Below are 21504 nucleotides of genomic sequence, written 5' to 3'. Positions count from 1 at the left end.
TCTGGTTAATCGAATTTTCCCACTTCAAAGATACTTAACATATATTGCTATTATCCAGTATTTAGTTTCTGCTTGTACATTCAACACTAACGAAAACCAAGTTATTTATCTTCTTTTTTTTAACACAGTTATAATTTGTAAAATTCACTTGGTATAGTTTGTTTGAATCTTCCCACTGATGTTAAGGACGAAACACGCGTCCTGGATTCCACTGCTAACCACTATCCGTCTTTGCTTATAATGCTTGTCAATTAAAGCTTCATCGAGGCAATGCGCACAGTATGCACATACGCCAATAAGAGACTGACCATTTGCAGTCCTGAACATCAATGGGAAGATTCAAACAAACAATACTAAGTGAATTTAAACTTCACCTCATTGCACAAGCAAGTGACTATCAGGACTCAGTATCTGAGTGGATAACGCGATGGCGTTTGAAGGGAACGGTAGTGGGTTCGAGTCTCAGAGTGATCATCAACTCTGAGATGCAGGTACATCTTTGAGATTTTTACCAATTTTATGAACGTATTGATTTGTTTGTTGGGAATTGTCTCCTTTTTTTCATGTACAAAATTTTAGTTGAAATAACGGGTATTTAACTGTACTTGCTATTGAGAAATAACTTGATTTTACAAACTTTTCTTCTAGAATATTGATTGACTTTAAGTATCGTTATGAGCAACAGTTAGCTACAGTTATCCCGTTGTTGACATTCACGATTGGATTTTGATTCATTTGTGTTAGTATGTGTGAATCCTCTATTGATTGTCACAATATAGCCATTTTGTTATATGTTATTTAATAAAAATGGATTATAGTTAGATGAAATTTCAAAGTAGACATCGGTTTGTCCTGGTTGGGATCTGTGGTCTGGATGTACCCGTCTATTTCCAGCGTTGACATTCACTTTGATACTCAAACTCAGTAGCTCATTGAGTAGCATCTTGGGCGTTTGAGAAAATGAGTACTGGATGCAAGTTTCAGTATGAATATAAACAGCAGAAATTAGCAGATACGTCCAGATGACGACTCCCGTATGAAACGAAACGTGCAACCTTGAATCCATAGCTCGTCACAATCTATATAACCTACAAAAATCTACAGTCATTTTTGTGTTCGGTGATTACTTTTATTTGTTTTGTAAGGAATTCATTACATATTAAAAAGTTCCATTTCTACCTTGCCTTCACTTTACGCATAATATATTAATCTCGTCAATCGTTATTTCTCTCCTTTTTTTTCTCTTCACTTCTAGTTGTTATCATATTTTGGTGTATTCGACTACGTCATTTATATATAAGTCAACGGCATACCAAAATGTATGATCCAGACATGTTTCAAAATAGTCAAATTAAAAATGGCGGATCATTACATTTCTCCAGTACATCACATCCACAAATTAGTCCATTTCAAAATTCATTAGCATCCAGTAGTCATTTTCAAAAATATTCCATGCCTATAGGACAAACTATTAGCCCGTATAGTAAACAACGTCAATTTTTCAATTCAAATTTAACTCATGGTAGTGGATATAACAATTCTACTACAGACAATCCATTGAAACAATTACCTGGTCAAGTGAATTCTGCAATGAATTTATATCCTGGCGAACGATCAAGTTATCCTAATAACTCCAATACTTCACAATCTCCTGGTAAGTATATAAATTAAATACAAGCAAATAAATATGATCATATGAATAACTGGGGTTAACATCCATGTCTTTTTAAAAGCTGATCTGAAATTCGACTACTGAGTGTTTCACTTACTAGAACAACACAGATATAAGTGAACAAAATTGTTTTCAATTAATTCGTTAACAGGCTTACACTAATATCAGTGTGTACATTTGTGTAGATTATAGTATTTTCACAGTTGAATTCACGAATCGATCTAAGCTAGTCCACCATTGAAAACCTGGAAGCATTAGATGTCTGTTTCGTCCTAGTATAGGACTTCTCATCAGTAAGCATCCACAATCCCGCATGTGGGACTAGAACTCAGGACCCTTGGTCGCGTAACATTGTTACCTCTAGAAATGTTTACGTCATTTAAATAAAAACATCAATGGTTTTCGTGTGGTGGTTTGATACATGACTAGAGGAGGTTGATTTGTTGCATGTACCGTAAATTCAGCTAAACATTATGAAACCGTAATTCATTACTTTAGGATTCTTCATTGACTCTGTTGTATGATTACTTTGTAATCACTGGAATGTCGAGTGGACCGAACCTTTTATCTCTAATATATAGGCCCACGTTCTAACTTCATTAATGATCAAATTTAAGAATCGACCATAAATGGACCATGAATATAAATTGTGTTTGATTTAGTATGTTCAACTTAGGCTAACCACATATGGGCGGTAACAAAAAGTCAAATACAATTTAAGTTGGATGAATTTATCTCAAACATTCATTTACTCAGACAGATATCAAGAGGAGAAGCGAAGTGAAGATGATAAACGTATCAACGCCATTTAAGTAAACAGTGATCTAACGTTTATAAGCATAAAAGATACAAGCTAGCATAAGGACACATACTTACCATTATACATGCATGCTCAAGGTCACATTTGAATGACAAATGACGAATAGAATAATTCATTTGTCCAAAAGTAAGGATAGATCATATAGACGTGTAAAAATGGTAGTTGCTATAGCTACATTATATTTAAATGGTTATTGAGTCTAACTTTATCATTTGTGTATAATGTCCTCTTTCTTGTCCCTTGAGAAATATTCTGAACAAGCGATTTCATGGGCTGAAGAGATGATGACTTCAACTCATCATTCAATATATAATAAAAATTTAAATAAATGATTTACGCTCTTCTGAGTCATTTTGATGGAGTAGAATTTTATGGGTTAGTAAAACAACAGGCTCAATAATACCTTATTCTTGCTCATCATATCATGTTATGTCACTAATATCTGTCTAAATCGTATCCAGGCCTAAGTTCCATGTTTCTATCACAGTGATCCAGATGCATCCAATCTCTATATTCATTACGTTATTGAATTCTAGTATTCTTTCATATATATACCTTTGCATTCTATCTTCTCGAAGCATGTTCTCAGTGTTTAGTTTCTATCATCATTAGTTACTACGTTACTTAAATCGTTTCAGCCATCAATCTCATTAATTTTATCTCGTTGTGTTGATGTTCGTTAGTTGAGCCAACAGACATCTCTTCCAGGTTCTACATCGATAATGACTAAAATGGTTAGATAAATGTTTCTGATAATAATAGATAAGAACAGTAAGAAATAAATGTTCACTATTATTTAATGTTCATTGAAAGACTTTAAAGGTCCACTGAACTGCATGATCTAATTGCGAGGCTTTCATTATCAGTCTGGGAACCTACTTCGTGTAGAAGTGAACTTCATAGTCTAATATTGATTCATGATCTCAACGATATTGCACAAGTATCATATCAATTCACTCAGATGACTTTGTTTGTAATTGTTTGTCTTCGTAGGTGTTGTTATCCTCATATGCATTTGTATTCACGTTGACTATTCTGCGTAGAATAGGATGATGTAGTTGTATTGATTTGTGAGCGACAGTGATTCCGAATGGCTTCAAAATCTTTGTAATGGTTTCTGATACATTTCTCATACATAGAATAACAGTCTGTTTCTTGATTTCTGAGGTTGATTTTGTACGGTATGTTGGTTACGTATACACCTTCTACTGAGTTTGTTGAGACAGCCGTTCATACGGAAGACAGATTGGGGATGAGTCTCTTCAAATTTTTGTGTAGCGAGATTTCCCTACTAGGTCGTGACTTTACTGAATGGTGTTTGGACCTACCTCGTTTTGAGTGTTGTTGCTATTGTAATGTAGTATTCTATTCGTGTGATTTGGTTTCCTGTGTAATCGTGTTTCAACGATTCATGTGTTGTTTTACTGTTAAAAACATCCAAGAACAAGATTTTGCTTTTCACTTTTTCTTCTGTTTTAAATCTGATACCGTCGAAAACTCTACCAGTCAACTTATGAGTATTTTGAGTTCGTCTCTCTTCAGAAAAATGAGTGTATCATTCACATAACATTGTTAAATCTTTGGTTTGATTATTAGTAAATATGTAGTCTTGAGTCTTTACTCACCACTTATTCAATTTGTCCTAATGTTGGGTATCCCATTTGATCCCATTTGATCTGTCTTCTAATCTTACCATCGAATTAAATAGATGTTGTAAGACAATATCATAAAACATGACTCATTGTCAATTGAAAAAGAAACCAATGTCAAAGGTCTCTGATACTCCAAATAATTAGATATTTGCTCACTATATCATTCTAACATTACCGAATAGGATTCCGTCGTGTTTTTTTTTTACTTTAGCTTCAACAGAATCAGTGTGAACTTTGAATATAAGTTTGTCTCTAGAATGACAATAAAAGTTTTATAATCAAACCATCCAAAAACAGCGAATATTACTCCAATAAAACTAGTCTCCTAAACTACAACCTTTCTTCATCATCTCAGTATGTACTCACTGATAAGTGCTTTTAATCCATATTATCTTAAACTTTTTTTGAATATTTTCTTTGAATCGGACTAAAAAGAGAAACTAATGAATGTGAAGAGGTGTTTAAAGAGTAATGAATTCTAAATATTGTAAGTTGTAAGCAGCTGATGAGAACCTCATAGAATTAAGTGACTTCATATTATTCTGCACTATTGTTTGTGTTTGGTCTCTTCAACACAAATAACTGTTTTTACTGTTGATCATTCGGTATATTTTCCACCTACATATAAAATTTGATCAGAATAACAATCACAATCTCTTTAGCTGCTTACAACCATCAAAAAGGAGAAACAAGTGCGCATCATTTATGTTAGAGAAGCTTTGGGTAAAAAAAAACAGGTTCACTTTTGATGTTCAATGAGATTTATAAGTATGTTTGATTTATCCATTTTCGGCTTACATACCCTTCTCCAACTGTGTGTGTGTGTATTCATTAATTCATTTCAATCTCATATTCTGTGCTTGTATGTGAATGTGTGCCTATGTCTGGAAGGCTACATAGTGATAAATAATTGTACAAAAAAATAGCCGCCATATCAGATGACAGTTTGCTTATTTTTTCTCGTAAGTATATATGAATGAAGAAAAAAACATTTTATGACATATTCAATAATATCAGAGACTACTGATAATAGTAGCTACATATTATTAATGAAAACAAAATTTCACATTCCATTCTAATTATGAAATAATGTGATCAGTTTTAGAAATGCCTCATCATTTTTAACTGTATAATTAGTATAGAGGATTCGTGGATATTGGAAGATTTTATAGTTTACACCAAGGACTATACTTGGCTAGAAAACTGTCAGAAACTATAAAATCTATTGTATGACTCTTCAGAAGTACTTACCCATATAGACTATTGGCCTCTGGCTCAGTGATTTAACAATTAAATGTTCAATGTTAAAATCCGAAAATGATGATTTCAATCTTGAGTGTGATTGTGGATACAAAATGTTTAAGAGTTCTATAATACTATAATGAAACGGCTTTATAGTGCTATTTGGTTTTCACTGATTGCCTGAAAGAAACCAGGTGTAGACTACCTGATTGGGATGCGCGAGATGATAGCAATCGATGGTTAGAGACCTTGAATGACGTGGCTCAAAATCGTTTACAATAGCGAAGGTGTATCCATTCTTGTGTCCTCCCAAATTATAATCTTAATTCTTTATGTTTCTATCTTTTTCTTTTTCCAAATTTATTTCACTGGATTGTACTTCTTGAATAACATCTTCAAACCCTAATCTTTCGGATTACTGCTTATACCCTTACTACTTCTATCACTATGAATAAATACTATGAAATTCGTACATTAAATTCATCATTTGCACAGCTTATTTGCGTTGTTCTTTTACATACTCCTCTATTTTTTTAATTATGTCGTTATTTCGATTGTTTTTTCAACTTCTTTCCTACTCTCTTCATTAGAATCTCCTTTTGGTAGGCATTCCACTTTCGATTGCTGCAATATACTACTTACATCTGTCAACAAAATCAGCATATACCACAAATATAGTCCACAAATAAGCAAAACAATTTGTATACGTTTCTTAATTTGTATTTAACGCACAAACTGATATAAAGGCGATTAGATAAAACTCACAGTCGATTCGTAACGGTCTATATTACTCAACGTTTACATAAGCACAATGTGATGTTGTTGAAAGCAGTAAGGGTTAGGAAATCCATTTGATATTGGTAATAGTAATTAAAAACAATTTTTTTTTCCAAAGACTCAGAAAAAGATGAGATAATGGTATGTATTCATGACTTAAAGAAATATAAAGGAACAGAATCAATTTTGAAATATTGGATTTTCTATTAGTTGCGATCGTCACGGACTACAATCATCTTACTAACTATGACGCCTCAGAATCTATAGATTGATCTCTTCTCTTGTGTTAGCTTCCCCTAACCTACTTTTACATTTCTTTTAAGCCAGGTAACATAGAACTTCGTATTGGGTGAATATTGACTTAACATGTGTTCTAAATTCAGAATATAGTTCATAAACAAAACCATACTGTTTTATGATTCATGTGAATGTTTAGATTGATTTTTATCCCTCCTAATCCATACATAAAGTTACTTTAAAACCTATCTCAGTAAAAGCTTAAATAAGTAAATTGTGTACATCTGGATCAAAATTTTCTTTGTAAAAGTTTCATTGTGCTTATTCTCTGACAATAGATTAGTATTACTATTAATTACCATTGTACTTGTAAATATAGGAATACAATGGGCGTAATCTATAATGTACTAAAGTAAATACATAAATGTTTAATATACATAATCTTCTTTTTTATATTACAAATAATACAATCTCAATCTAATTTCTCTTCTCCTTTTTTTTCTGTTTTCTCTTAGCAACAATAAAAAAAATTTCATTTCAAAGTAAATTCAAATAAGGTTGTCCATTAAAAGTGAACCGATTTTTTTTTCCTTTCAATCCTACAAATTTCTTAATTACACAAAATCCATAAAACGTTTTTTTATAAATTTACATGATTTATGTTGTATCTTTGACAAATTGTACTGTGTATGCTCACTGCTGAGGAGTCCCATAATAGGATGAAACTAGTGCTTCCAGTGCTTCCAGGTTTTCCATGGTGGTCTATCTTCAGTTGATTCATGATCTCAACTATCAAAATTAATTCAGAACGGTCAGGATTATTCACTTGATATTGTTTATTTGGATCTTCCCATTGTTGTTTAGGACTGTCAATGGTCAGTCTCTTATTAGCATATGCGCATACTGTGCGAAGGGTACTGGGTTCGAGTCCCAGGGTGAACATCAACTCTGAGATGTAGGTACATCCAACTGATGAGTTTTAAATAGGACGAAACGCGCGTCCTGGATTCCACTGCTAACCATTATCCATATTTAGTCAAGATTATTATTTTTAAAATATAAACTGAATCTACTGAGAACTCGTGGACAACTGATCCACTTATACACTCAACTCTTCAATAATAATCGGTAACGATAGGACTCTAAATGAATCTAGCAGTTTCGAAGGAAACTTGATGAAATGACACAGATTTCTTTCTATTCGGAGGCAATTTCATAATATGATCATCAATAAAATAATGAATCTATCAATTGATAATAGTATTAGTGTGCTAAGGTGCAACATTAGTGTCTCCTAAAATCTACCACGATCTATGAACTCAAACAATATACAAGTAATGCAGTTAATCACATAGTTGATAGTCAATGTTGATTGTCCTACTCTATAAATCGACTGAAATTTGAAACTGAATGCTTAACTTATGAATGAGAGATTTATTCTTGTCCCGGAGTGAAAACCAACTCTGGGATGCAGGTGCATCCATTTGACTAGTCGTCAATTGAACGAAACATGCGTCCTGGATACCACTTCTAACCAACATCCATCTTAGCTAATATTCATGTTCATAGAAATTTATTGATTATATCCCACGTTTTGTTGTATAATATAATATTCTTACTCTCAGACAACAACATTATACTGACCTATAAATTAAATAAAAGAATATCATTGTAGTTGCTATGTAAAATTCATTAACTTTCATTTCTCATTTTCTATACCATATTACATTATTATCTTGTTATTCCATTACCGAATGCCGTAAAATAATAAAATAGCTTTTTTGATTGGATTTTTTCAAGCAGACCAAAAATGGGTAATATTAACAGAAATAGTGTTTGATTGTATAAACATCATATTAGTCCATAGGGAAATATATCATACTGCGGTTTTATAATAGACTAGTTATTTGATAACTATACGATAATCCATAAAATGGTTCGAAGTGTTAGAGTTCTATCTGTAGTATTTTATTGACGTATTTGTTGATACTTGTTTCAATACCATAACCATACATAACCTTTAAAAGCTTGGAAATACAGTTGTTATAAATTGCTCAAATATTACGTATTGCGATAGGACTACACGAAATTCTACCGATTGACCAAATTCAGATATCCTAGTTCGACCCCAATACTGTTCCCCAACTCCAATAAATCAGAACACAGCCGTTAAATGAGAATTGTTTATGGGGTCAGCAGCAGAACAAAAATGGTTTACAGACAAGACATATTTATACAGTTAAGACGACTATTAACAGTAACCAATGGAAAGGAAGGACGTGTAAAGGTTATAATTAGGACAACTCAAAATTGACCAATAGGAAAACGACACGTGAAAGTCATTGTTAGGACAACTGTAAATAATAGCCAATAGGAAATAACATGCGAATTATGTGAAGAGTCTGAAAACATACCACTTTACATTCGAGATAATTTTTGGGATATTCCTGTGAATATCCTAACAACAGTATAGTTGTATTATCCTGAAGTGAGAGTTGTAAACCACTGGATAGTGACTCATTTTTCTAAAAGTCAAATGCTCACCATGAGAGCTTAATTGTTTCTATCCTTTACAAGAATTTGTTTGCACTGTTGAAGAATCCTGGGTCTTTCTCTTTTACTTTTCCCTTCAGTATTCCAAGTCAGCGCTTGCCTCATCATGCAGTTTGCCGATTTCCTTAATGTTGTTTTTATCCACATTCAGAGTTTCTCGGTAATTTTTTCCTCAGCTAAAAAGCAAGGTACTTAACGTTTGTTGACCGGATAGCATTAGCAACAACCTGATATGACACATGATGGTTGTAGTATTTCTCAAAGTTTCAGCTCCGTACAATAAAACTGTCTCGACGTTCATATTGAAGACTGTGACCTTGATATTGATTGACAGACAATTTTTATGAGTTCCATATGTTGTTCAACTGTAGGAATGCGGTACTTTGCCAATTCTCGCCTTCATATCTGTATCAGATCCTCTTTGTTCATCAATGATACTAACCAGTTACATGAACGTTTCCACCTGTTCCAGAATTGTTAAATACAATAGTTACTTTACAGTTTCCTTAATATTGATTAAATGAACTGATTTCTAAACTCGTTATTTATTCAAGTACATTAAAATATTGATTTTCTATCATCTTGTTATCACTATAAATAAAATAAAATGATAACTCTATTCATTAGGTGAAACTGTAGACATTTATTCGAGTGTATTTATGTGTTCATTACCAAATCATTTGACTGGAGACTAAACAAAGCATCTAGGTCTTCATGTATATGTATATCTATATATACATGGCTTCGCGTGTACAGATTGTTTCAAATTGATTATCTATTGCAGGGTTGTTATATCCTAGTGAAGATTAAAATTACGAGTAACTTCCGGAATCTATTAATGGACTAATATTCTATAAATATTCTTATAGTATAACTATTCAGTAATTAGATTGTTTATATCTATATTTATGTTATTATAAGGTTCATTTTAACCTATAGATTATTATTATTATTATAAGATTTACTGTTCCTAATTTATATTTAGTTCATTAATTACTGTCTCCCACGTTCACGGTCACTTTTTGGCTTGATCTGGTATAAATGTTATTTCTTATTTTATGGTACGTTGCAGTCTGTTTGATTGATATATAAAACCAGTATGTCTGAAATAAATGATTTACAAAGCAAAAGATGTTGTCGATGTTCTGGACTCAATTGGAAGGATTAAGCGGATAAAGGACCAAAAAGAACCCTAAGCTGCTCATACCAGTTGAACGTTATTGATTTGGCACAGTGGTAGGTAGGATTGGATAAGTCGTATTTCAATTGGTGAATAAGTCACATGATAAAAAGCCAGCCTTCAAATTCACAACAAGTGTATGTGCTAAAATGGATGCAACCGACGTAATATAGATTAAAATTAATGTTTCCTAATGTCTTGAATAAATATAACACCGATATAAGCAAAGATGGATAGTGGCTAGCGGTGGAATCCAGGACACAAGTTTCGTCCTATTTGGGACTCGTCACCTGGATGTACCTGCATCTCGGAGTTGATGTTTACAGTGGGACTCAAACACAGTACCATTCGCTTCAAACACCATCAATGGGAAGATTTAAACATACAATACTAAGTGAATTTGAACTTCACCCCATTGCACAAACAAATGGCTATCAGGACTCAGTAGCTAAGTGGATAACGCGATGGCATTTAAAGCAAACGGTACTGAGTTCGAGTCCTAGAGTGAACACTAACTCTGAGATGCAGGTACATCCAGCTGACGAGTGCTAAATAAGAAGAAAAGCCCGTCAAACTGGATTCCACTGCTAGACACTATCCATCTTTGCTTATCACGCTTGTGAATTATGGCTATATCGATGCAATACGCACAGTATGCACATATGTCAATAAGAGACTGACCAGTTGCAGTCCTAAACATCAATGGGAAGATTCAAACAAACAATACTAAGTGAACAACACCAATATAATAAGTTTGAATTATATGAATGAAAATATAATTTTACATAAGATCGCTAGTAAATTATAAAGTTATTCTTGTTTAAAATGATGATGATTTGCCTTTTAAATGATAAATAAATAACAGTGAATATAATTAGTTAATAAAATTTGATTGAGTAAATTTATTACCGAAGAAGGTGAAAATAAGTTGACGAGATAGTGAATGTTCATAAACATAGGTGGTTAGGACAACTAATATGTATCCCTAACTACTATCACTGCTACTATCTTGACAATCATTGTTTTTTGATGGAGAATTAAGTTAGAAAAAAAAGCTAGAGATGGTCAAACCAAGACGTGACATTATTCCATGAATTTATTACTTGTTGAATTGCATTGTGTTAGTAGATGCAAGTTAATTGGTTGACATCCATTAGGTTGTCTTGACCATTGAATGAAGACATTGGATGGGATGACTCAAATTCATCTTATCATACTTTTTCAACTATCACTCATACTGTCAACATTTCTATTACTGTGGAATTCGTCTTGATAATTTCTTTTCACTGTTATTAAACAATGTGGCAATGTGAGCTTTTTTCTTCTTCTTTACTTCTATTACCTCTTGTGAAATCTATACATTTTGAAGGTAGTCTTATTCCCACGGAGTTTTACTAGCCAGACAATCAGTAAAAAACGATAATTTGCTGTCTTATTCCTTGGGTTCCAATTTCTAATGGAATGGTTATTGTTTACTCATTGATCCGACAATTCATGGTAGGACAAAACAATTTTATAATTTTTTCTTATCCTTTTTATGTTTGACTTTTTATCACCCTTATTATTTGTTTCTAAGTTGTTTGCTCTTTTTTTTTCTAATTCATTTAACAGATTGGACTGATCATCATTACTTTAATGAACATCATTTCAATAATCCACCATTATTCGATGCAACAACTTCCAATTTTCATTCTTATCATCAACCTACAACTGATATCATGTTAACAGAGACATCAACAACATCACCAACAATCATTGAATCACCATGTTATCCAGTTTATGTTCATCCTTTACAATCTAACATTAGTGAATTTAGATCTTCTTCTAGTGAAAACTTATCATCACGGCAACATCATCATCATCATTCAAGAATTAAATCAATTGCATTTATTACTCATTTAAGTGCATTTGGTTTAAAGAATAAACGACGTCTATCACAATTAACAACCAAAAAATTGCATAAACTAAAATCAAATCCTACTAGTCCTAATGATGATTATAACAATAATCATAATTATTATAATAAATCTGGTCAATTAAATCCATTACCAATTACAGAAGTTTATGAATCAGAAAGTTATCATAATCCAAATATTATATCAGATAATTTTGTAAGTAGTATATTTTCTAAATTCAATTATTAATGTTTGTTTGAATCTTCACATTGATGTTTTTAGGACTGCAATTGATCAGCCTTCTATTGGTATATGTGCATATTGTGCGTATTTCCTCGATATAACCTAAATTCACAAACATGGTAAGCAAAGGTGGATAGTGGCTAGCAGTGGAATCCAGTTTGATGCGCGTTTTGTCCTATTTAGGACTCGTCAGCTGGATGTACCTGCATCTCAGAGTTGATGTTCACTCTGAGACTCGAACTCAGTACCTTTCGCTTCAAACGCCATCGCGTTATCCACTCTGTCACTGAGTCCTGATAGCCACTTGGTTGTGCAATGGGGTGAAGTTTAAATTCACTTAGTATTGTTTGTTTGAATCTTCCCATTGCTGTTAATGATTGTTTTAAACTAAGTTATTAGTATATAATTTAAAAACTATAAACATTCTAAAGAAAAATTTTCAAAAACCTCTTTATAATAATAATGATCATATATTTATGTATGACTAACTTCCAGAGGTAACTGCTGGAGCTTTTGTAAGAGGGCTTATTCACTGGAATTCAAAAAACATTTTAGACATTAGGCAGAATATTGGAAATTGATTGAAGTTAGACAGGCAGAACACTAAATGCCTACCCATTAAATGGCTTAAATGGTTTAAGAGTTCAATATCTTATGCCTCACCAACTCTGGTATCTTGATTGCACACTGTCTAGTTCTTCACTGTAGAAAAAGAGCTGTTTATCAATTCCTAGCTTTCGGTGGTTGTTGAAAATTAGTCCAGTACGTATGTTACGTTAAATACATTATTTGTATATCTTCTAGTTGTCCTTTACGTACTTCACAATTTTACCAACTCTGTTTTTATTCTAATTTCTCTCTATTTCCTTCCCTGTTTTCTTCAATTCAATCTTCTTTTGGCAGACATTCCGCTTCTGATTGCTGCTACATACTACTTATAACTGTCAGCATAAGTAGCATGCACCACAAAAGTATTCTACTGATGTTGCTCTTTTCTTCAATTTTCTTAATTCAATGCAGTTTAAAGGACTTTTTTTAAAAAAAAAACAGATCTATTTTAGATCAGAAGGGGTTTTGTGGATATTTCAACTATGAAAAGATCTATATTAATTACGCAATGCAATAGTTCAGCAATCAATTACAATTTTTCAACAATTAAAAATGGAAATTTGTCCATTATGTCACAATGTAACATAAACGTTTGAGTTTTGTAATTTAAATACAACAAATTACAAACGACCTTGGAATAATCGAGATATAATAATTATTAAAACTGATTGTTCATTAAGTAGTGATTCATTTTGTGTTTATGTAGTTCTTTAGTACTGAATTGTCAACTTCAAGCCGAGTAGCTCTGTAATGATGTATCTGACAGTAAATCTGTAGGACTCGGATTCGAATCGATCAAAAGGCCAAACGTTCCCTCAAGATTCCAGGTATACCTTGTTATGATAAGTTGCGAATATCATAAAACCTAGATTCAAGGTTTACCAGTTTCTATCTCCAACCCACTAATGTAATAATAATTAGTTAGTTTGACTGAAAATTTACACTCAAATTCCTTTAGACAGAACATTCCTGTCTATTTTCTTCTTCCATTAAATTTACTAGTTGATTATTTTACTAAAACTAAAAGATTTTACATCAAATGCTATTATGTAAGAAATAGAATTTCTCTAAGCTAATGATCACAGTTCAGTAAATACAAAAAACCCACAGTATTGGAGCATTTGTGAAGATCGTAGAAATTGTATAGTATAAATCACTAACTGATCTTAATTAGACCACCATTGAAATCCTGGAAGCACTGTATTTCCGTTTCACCCTGGTGACGGACTCCTTAGAAGTGTGTGTCCATGAACCTTCATCAGGGAGTCAAATCTACGACCTTTGATCTCTCATGTAGAGGCTTATTCTTTAGACCTCTGATTCTCTGTCTAATGGTGCACGAGTTTAACTCTAATCAATTCATGCTGCTTCGTAACCCTTACTCATTTTCAGAGGATGATAACTCACACACTCACTGGACGCCGGTCCAGTGGTCTAAAGTTCCATTGTTAAGGTCCGTAACCGACAGTTCCAGGTTCGATTCCTGGGTGCCGAGTCGTGGATGTGCTCTGCTGAAAAGTTCCATACTGTGATGACAAGGCTTTTCAGTGCTTCCGGATTTCCAGTAATGGTCTAACTACAACTTGTTAGTGACTTAAACGTTGTGAAATATATTTTTGGGCGTAAAATCTCATTTTCCGCATAAATTTCTGTGGAAAATAAATAACATTATCTGTCAGCACACTAATTCACGTGATGTTTTCTTACTTTCTGAAGGCATATGATTGAACTCTTGTAGGAGTGGAATGGTTAAATTAACTAATCACTGAGTATATAATTTGATTATCGCGTTGTTGATATTTTTTGACCGAAATTTGGTCAATCTTAGATGAAATGTAAGAATCCTGTGCGGATCACCTCGATATAGCCACTAGACTAAATGGAATATGGCTATCATTGGAATTCAGGACGCACATTGCATCTTATTCATGACTCATCAAGGGGATATATCTGCATCACAGATTCGATATTAACTTCGTGACTCGAGCTCAATACTGTTAGCTTCAAACGCCATCGGGTTACCCATTTAGCGACTGAGTCCAGCTAGCCACTCACATTAACTCTGATAAGATGCACTTTCATCGAGCTGACGAGTTACAACTAAGACAAAACGCATGTTTTACATTTTACTGCTAGCGAGATTCCATCTAGTCTGTAATCACTGAGTGGTTGTCTAGTTTATATTTCTCTAATCATTTAGTTGCCAATCAAATTCTATCAATCAAATTTTATTGTGACCGCTGGTCTCAGTGACTTGACATCGCTCTTACTATTTATCTTAAAGTTGAACACATATTTTTTAACTGTAACCTAACCAAATCTTAATGTAGAAATAATTATCAAAGATAACTCTTTGCTTATTATAAGTTACATCTTTGGATTCATATATTCTTCTTAAACAATAGTTACAGTAATGATAATAATAGTTTGATACATAAATAATAACGAAATTCTTTAACTTCCATTATATACAGCGTTAACTTATCGGTGTAAAATGGATCTATAACAATAATACTAATTATTTGATGTATTTTGTTCATTTCCATCAAACTCTTTATTAATCAATAGTTGTGATAGGATTATTTAATGTATTAAACAAATGATTCACCTGTGTATCATATACTTACCTATTCAGTTACGCCCAATGGAGCGTAGGCCGCCGACCAGCATTCTCCAACCCATTCTGTTCTGGACCTCCCTTTCTTGTTCTATCAAATTTTTGTTTATTCTCATATCTGTTTCCATTTCTCGGCGTAACGCGTTCTTTAGTCTTTCTCTTCTCCTTTGGCCTTCAGAATTCCATGTGAGGGCTTGATTTGTGACGCAGTTGAGTGCTTTCCTCAATGTGTGTCCTAACCACTTCCAGCGCTTCTTCCTGATTTCTTCCTCCGTTAATATCTGGTTTGTTCTCTCCCACAGTGCCTGGTTGCTGATAGTGTCTGGCCGACGGATCCGAAGTATCTTACGTAGATAACTGTTAATAAACACTTGTATCTTCTGGATGGTGGCCTTCGTAGTTCTCCACGTTTCCTCCCCATACAGTAGAACTGTCTTGACATTTGTATTGAAAATTCTGATCTAGGTGTTGGTTGACAATTGTTTTGAGTTCCAGATGTTCTTTAGTTGTAAATATGCTTCTCTTGGTTTGCCGATCCGCGCCCTTCAATCTTCATTAGATCCACCGTGTTCATCAATGGTGCTGCCCAGATATGTCAAGGTTTTCACATCCTCCAAAGCTTCTCCGTCAAGTGTAATTCGATTGATGCATGCTGTGTTGTATAGGAGAGTCTTGCTTTCCTCGTTGTGTATGTTGAGACCTACTGCTGTTGAGGCTACTGCTACACTGGTCGTCTCCTCCACCATTTGTTGTTGTGTGTGCGGTAGAAGAGCCAGATTATCTGCAAAGTCTAAATCATCCGTCTGCATCCTAGTTGTTCACTGTACCCCGTGCTTCTATCTAGATGTTGACGTCTTCATGATCCAGTCGATCACGAGGAGAAAAAGAAAGGGTGAGAGTAAGCAACCTTGCCTGACACCGGTCTTTACCTCAAACGAGTCAGTGGGTTGTCTTCCATGCACGATTTGGTAGTTTAATCAATCATAGGAATTTGTATGTTATTGACTACCTTCTCAGGTACGCCGTAGTGTCGAAGAAGCCTCCATAGTGTTGTCCTGTCCATGCTATCAAATTCATTCTCGTAGTCAATGTAGCTGATGTAGAGTGATAAATTCCATTCACTTGATTGTTCCACAATGATCCGTAGAGCTGCAATTTGGTCTGTACTCGATCGATCCTTACGGAATCCAGCCTGTTGATCTCGAAGTTGGGTGTCTATGGAGTCCTTCATTCTGTTTAACAATACACTGTTGAAGACTTTTCCTGATATTGAGAGAAGAGTGATGCCCCTGTAGTTATCACACTTGCTGAGATCGCCTTTTCGGGTATTTCGATCAGAAGTCTTTCTTTCCAGTCCTTTGGTACTTGTTCTTCATCCCAAATCTTACTGAAAAGAATGTGGAGTATCTTTGCAGTTGTTGCTACATCTGCTTTCAGTGCCTCTGCTGGAATGTTGTCTGGTTCTGTTGCTTTTCCGCTCTTGATTTGTCTGATGGCCATGCTGATCTCTTCAATTGTTGGTGAGCCAACATCGATTGGGAGGTCCGTGGGTGCTACTTCGATGTTGGGTGGGTTCAGTGGAGCTGGTGGATTCAAGAGTTCTTTGAAGTGATCTATCAACCTGTTTCGTTGTTCTTCAATGTTGGTGATTACCTTGCCTTCCTTGCCTTTCACCGGTCGTTCTGGTTTACGGTACTTTCCAGAGTGTTTCTTTGTTGTATCATACAATTGTCTCATGTTTCCCTCTCTTGCAGCCTTTTCCGCTGTCAATGCTATGTCTTCCACATATTCACGTTTGTCGGTTCTGATGCTCCTCTTTACTTGCTTGTTTACTTCTGTGTATTCGGCTGATGCCTTTGCTTTTTCTGCTCTTGTTCGGCTGATATTGATTGCTGCCTTCTTGTTCCTCCTTCCTTCAATCTTATCCAGTGTACTAGCAGTGATCCATTCCTTGTGGTGGTGCTTCTTTTAGCCCAGAACCTCCTGACATGTTGAAATTATTGCCTCCTTGATACCTTTCCAGTTGTTCTCCATGGTGGTTTCCCCTCCATTGAGTAGATCATGAAAGGCCTGGAAGCTATTGCTGAGGGCTATCTAGAATTTGTTAAGTTTTTCAGTATCCTGAAGATAGGCCATATTAAACTTTTGTGATGTTGTCCGCCCCGTTGTCCAGTGCTTCTAGAGTTTCAGTTTCATCTTGGTGACCAGTAAGTGATGATCTGAGGCTATATCAGCATCTCTCTTGGTTCTCACGTCCTCCATCATCCTTCTGAACTTTTTGTTGATGCAGATATGATCGATTTGGTTCTGCGTAGTGTCATCCGGTGAAGTCTATGTGGCTTTGTGTATGCGTTTGTGAGGGAATATGGTGTCGCCTATGACCGGTTTGTTAAAGGCACATAGGTTTGTAAATCTCTCACCATTTTCGTTCCTTTCTCCCAGTCCATGTTGTTCCATGATGTCTTCGTATCCTGTGTTGTCCATTCTAACCTTGGCATTCAGATCTCCCATCAGGATGGTTGGGTTCTTTGCTGGTCATTTCTCGACGACTGACTGCAGACTATCTTCGAATTGATCTTCAACGTCTTGATTGTAACCCTCGGTAGGCGCATAGCACTGGATGACGTTCATTGTAATGCTCCCTTTCTTTGTTCTGAAAGAGACTTTGATGATCATGGGTCCATGAGATTCCCATCCTATAAGTGCTTTTTGTACTTGTTTGGATAGCATAAGTGCAACTCCTTGTGTATGTGGAGCATTTTCTTCTTCATGGCCGGAGTATAACAGAAACTGTCCTGAAGCCAGCTTTTGTTGTCCAACCTCCGTCAAATTTGTTTCACTGATTCCAAGCACCTCCAAGCTGTATCTCTTCATTTCTTCAGTAATTTGAAAGACCCTCCAGATCTCTCTGATTGTATGAGCATTCCATGTACCTAGATAAATGGTTGTTTTGGTTTTCAGAAGGGGCATCGACCTTGTGGCTTCCGAAGGAACTCGGCTTTTACCGTGAGGCGTCATAACTTTTCTAAATGAAGACTTTCTGACTCCTAGGGTAGAACTTAAATGTTTTGAATAATTTTTTCTGGTTAGTGTTTTTTAGCGAGTTAGTTTTCTACGGGATGTGGTCGCTAACCCCACGCCCAACCCTCCTCCTTTGTCCGAGCTTGGAACCAGCAGCAACCCGAGAGGGGCTCCAGGCGGAGTTATCGTATACATACAAATATGTATGACGGAGTTGGTATTAGTTAACATGTAACCGGATCTAGGTTTTGTTCAAGTTGCGATTCATTAACATGGCATACAGTCGTTCTTAATAAAGTTGTTGCTTCCTATGTGATTTGAACCTGACTATAAATATATGAGTCATAAAGTAGGTCAAGCACGGCCTAAATAACTTAGTGGTAACATGTTGGGCTATGAAACTTGGCAATACGAGTTCAAATATGCCAATAAGCATCACTTTGTTCATTAATACAGGTGCAACTAACTGACGACTAACAAATACCATGACACTCTTGTCAAGTAAGTTTTTCGTTGAATGACCTCCAACTGCATAACATTTTAACATAGTATACGTAAATTCAAGTCAATTAATTTAGTGATCAGAATGCAACTTCATTGATCGAACTCGACCAACACTAAAAAAAGGTAAACACAACACTAGATGGTGATCAATCTATTGTAAAAATATTATTACAAACTACTACATTTTTAAGCAACTCAGTTATTATCTTTATTCACTACATTATATTGATAAACAAAAGAATGGACATCATTATGAGTAGAAAATTATAACGTTTTTCTGTTTGGTAATTCTGAATTCATAATCAGAAGGGGTTTTGTGGAGATTTATTATTTGCATAGTGGTCTAGCTTCAATTGACTCATGCATTTAACTATGCAAATACTGAAACCTCTACAAAAACCCTTCTGATTATAATCATATGCTCACTAGTGACTGACTTCAAGAGATAATTCCTGGAGCTCCAGTGAGAAGCGGTGACCAGTGAAGTTCAAACCACGTCTGTTGTGAGATAACAACTCACTGAAGACAATTGGTGAACGGTTGCTCAACTTTGTGGATTGGTTAAAGTTAGACATTAACACCATCGGATGCCGGCCAGCTCAGCGCACTGCTGAGGAGTCCCACAATAGGATGAAACGGTCATCCAGTGATTCCAGGTTTTTCATGTTGGCCTAGCTTCAATTGACTCATGGTTTCAACTATGCGAATTCCGAATTCACTGAAAATCGACGCATACAGAAGTTTTATTTTGGTTGATTTTGACTGTCTACTAGAAATAACCACATTTTGCTTACCATTATTAATACCACATGATATCGTATACAAGGGCGTATGTGATTTAAGTTTTTTTCTCTAAATCTCACCGTTATTTACAATAGTCTAATTGATCATGACTCCAATAGAATTATTGCATACTTCTATTTCATTTACTTGATCGTACCACAAAATTTGTGGACCTTGTGATTTACAGTTTATAAGTTGACACATTCTTCAGAATAAACAAATACCATGTTCCACGAAATGATACAACTAACTGACTTATTTACGTTTAAAATGCTCTAAAGTTATGTAAAGATGGAAGCTATTCATTTTGAATGATACACTAACTGAAGGTACGTACATTTGTCGTTGTGTGCTTCTGAGTATGTGTGTGTACATTTACGGTTTCATTTAAAATTGTACACCATAGAATATCGTTAGATAATAAGTATGTTGTTTCAAATGATCACATTCTTTTTAACAACAAGAAAATCATTGTAGAACCTACTATATTCAGTTTTTGAGGTTATCTATCCATTTTTCCGTTATCCATAAGAACACAGTAACCAACATTCCCGTTGGTTGTTGGTTCATTTCAAGCATCTAAAGCTAACCACATCTGCTATAAATATGTTAACGTAGCACATCCCCATATCTCGGATGATAAAGACAAGTCAAGTAACAGTTAGGGTTTGAAATTTGGTAATCAGTTAAAATTACGCTCGAATATGCAGCATTCATCCTTTGAGTTATAAGAAACATAGCCAAAAGTTGTTAAATATGGCACACTTATTTAAAATTGAAAAGCGGGTAGATCATTTCACATCACTCGGCTGGCAATATGAATGATAATAATAGCAGTGAGTACTTGTTTTCACGACAGCAAAACAAATGAGTGCATATGAACTGTTACATTCTCTCATTGTTTGCATCAACAAGAATTTTCAGTTAATTTTTCAGTCCATCGGAAATACTTATCAACGACTGGACCACAGGGGTTTGAACCTGGGACCATGAGTTCTCGTATCTAGCCTATAAATTTCAGATTAATGACCCGGCAATCAATAGTTTCTTTGTTCTAATTCATTCAGTTCTCGGTACTGAGCGAACTAACTTGTTAATTCTATATAACCGATTTATTCATTATGTAATAATAAGCTACTTTCTCAGTGATGAATTATTTGGTCTTTTATTACTAACCTATTTTTTAAATAATATTGGATTTTACAGTATGATGAACTTTTTTCTTAAGCAAAAATATTACAGACAATCAACCGTCCTACTTATCCTGCACATTTTAGTATATTTGGGTGTGAACATTTTAGCTTGGTGATAGTTAAGGAAAAAAGTCAGAAACTCTGGGCGTTTGCGATCAATTCCAAAGAATACGAGTTCTTTATATGTTTTATGATACTAGTTTGTACTGTTGTCTGTGGTATGACTTCCGCCTTTGCTAATAACACTGATAAGTTTCACTTGATATATTGTGCTCACTAAGTATACCGACTCTGACTGACTCATGCAGCTATTTTCTGTCTTCAGGCAACTGAGTCAGAAAACAATGAAAACCAATTAATTTTTTATTGTATTTTTGACCCAAAAATAAACTTGACATCGTGAACCGAATACGCGATCACAGCGCACAATCTGTACATAACTAGGTCATTTATGGAAAGAAACTGAGTAACAAGTACACAATTAATTAAAGGTAATTTATGAACGA

The 21504-nt window shown here is 34.6% G+C and overlaps 1 protein-coding gene and 1 non-coding gene across 2 annotated transcripts in view; one reads left to right on the top strand and one right to left on the bottom strand.

Moving 5' to 3' along the window:
• Positions 1–1255: 1255 nt before the first annotated feature.
• Smp_082360 (putative protein tyrosine kinase) overlaps positions 1256–21504 on the top strand; it is a gene marked incomplete at its 3' end in the record, with an annotated part of 33076 nt that continues 12827 nt past the window's right edge. Inside the window, exons 1-2 of the mRNA XM_018798746.1 lie at positions 1256–1654; positions 11745–12244. Coding sequence (XP_018653657.1) covers positions 1318–1654; positions 11745–12244 — 837 coding nt within the window. The 5' untranslated portion in view covers positions 1256–1317. The remainder of the gene's footprint in view (positions 1655–11744; positions 12245–21504) is intronic.
• On the bottom strand, positions 12494–12560 carry Smp_tRNA_00706_Pseudo_TTG.1.1. The gene has a single exon. It is a non-coding gene (tRNA).

This window comes from Schistosoma mansoni, chromosome 7, assembly GCF_000237925.1.
Source record: "Schistosoma mansoni strain Puerto Rico chromosome 7, complete genome".
Taxonomy (NCBI): Eukaryota; Metazoa; Platyhelminthes; class Trematoda; order Strigeidida; family Schistosomatidae; genus Schistosoma; species Schistosoma mansoni.
The sequence above is the reverse complement of the archived record's forward strand: the minus strand, read 5'-3'. Positions and strand labels throughout refer to the sequence as shown.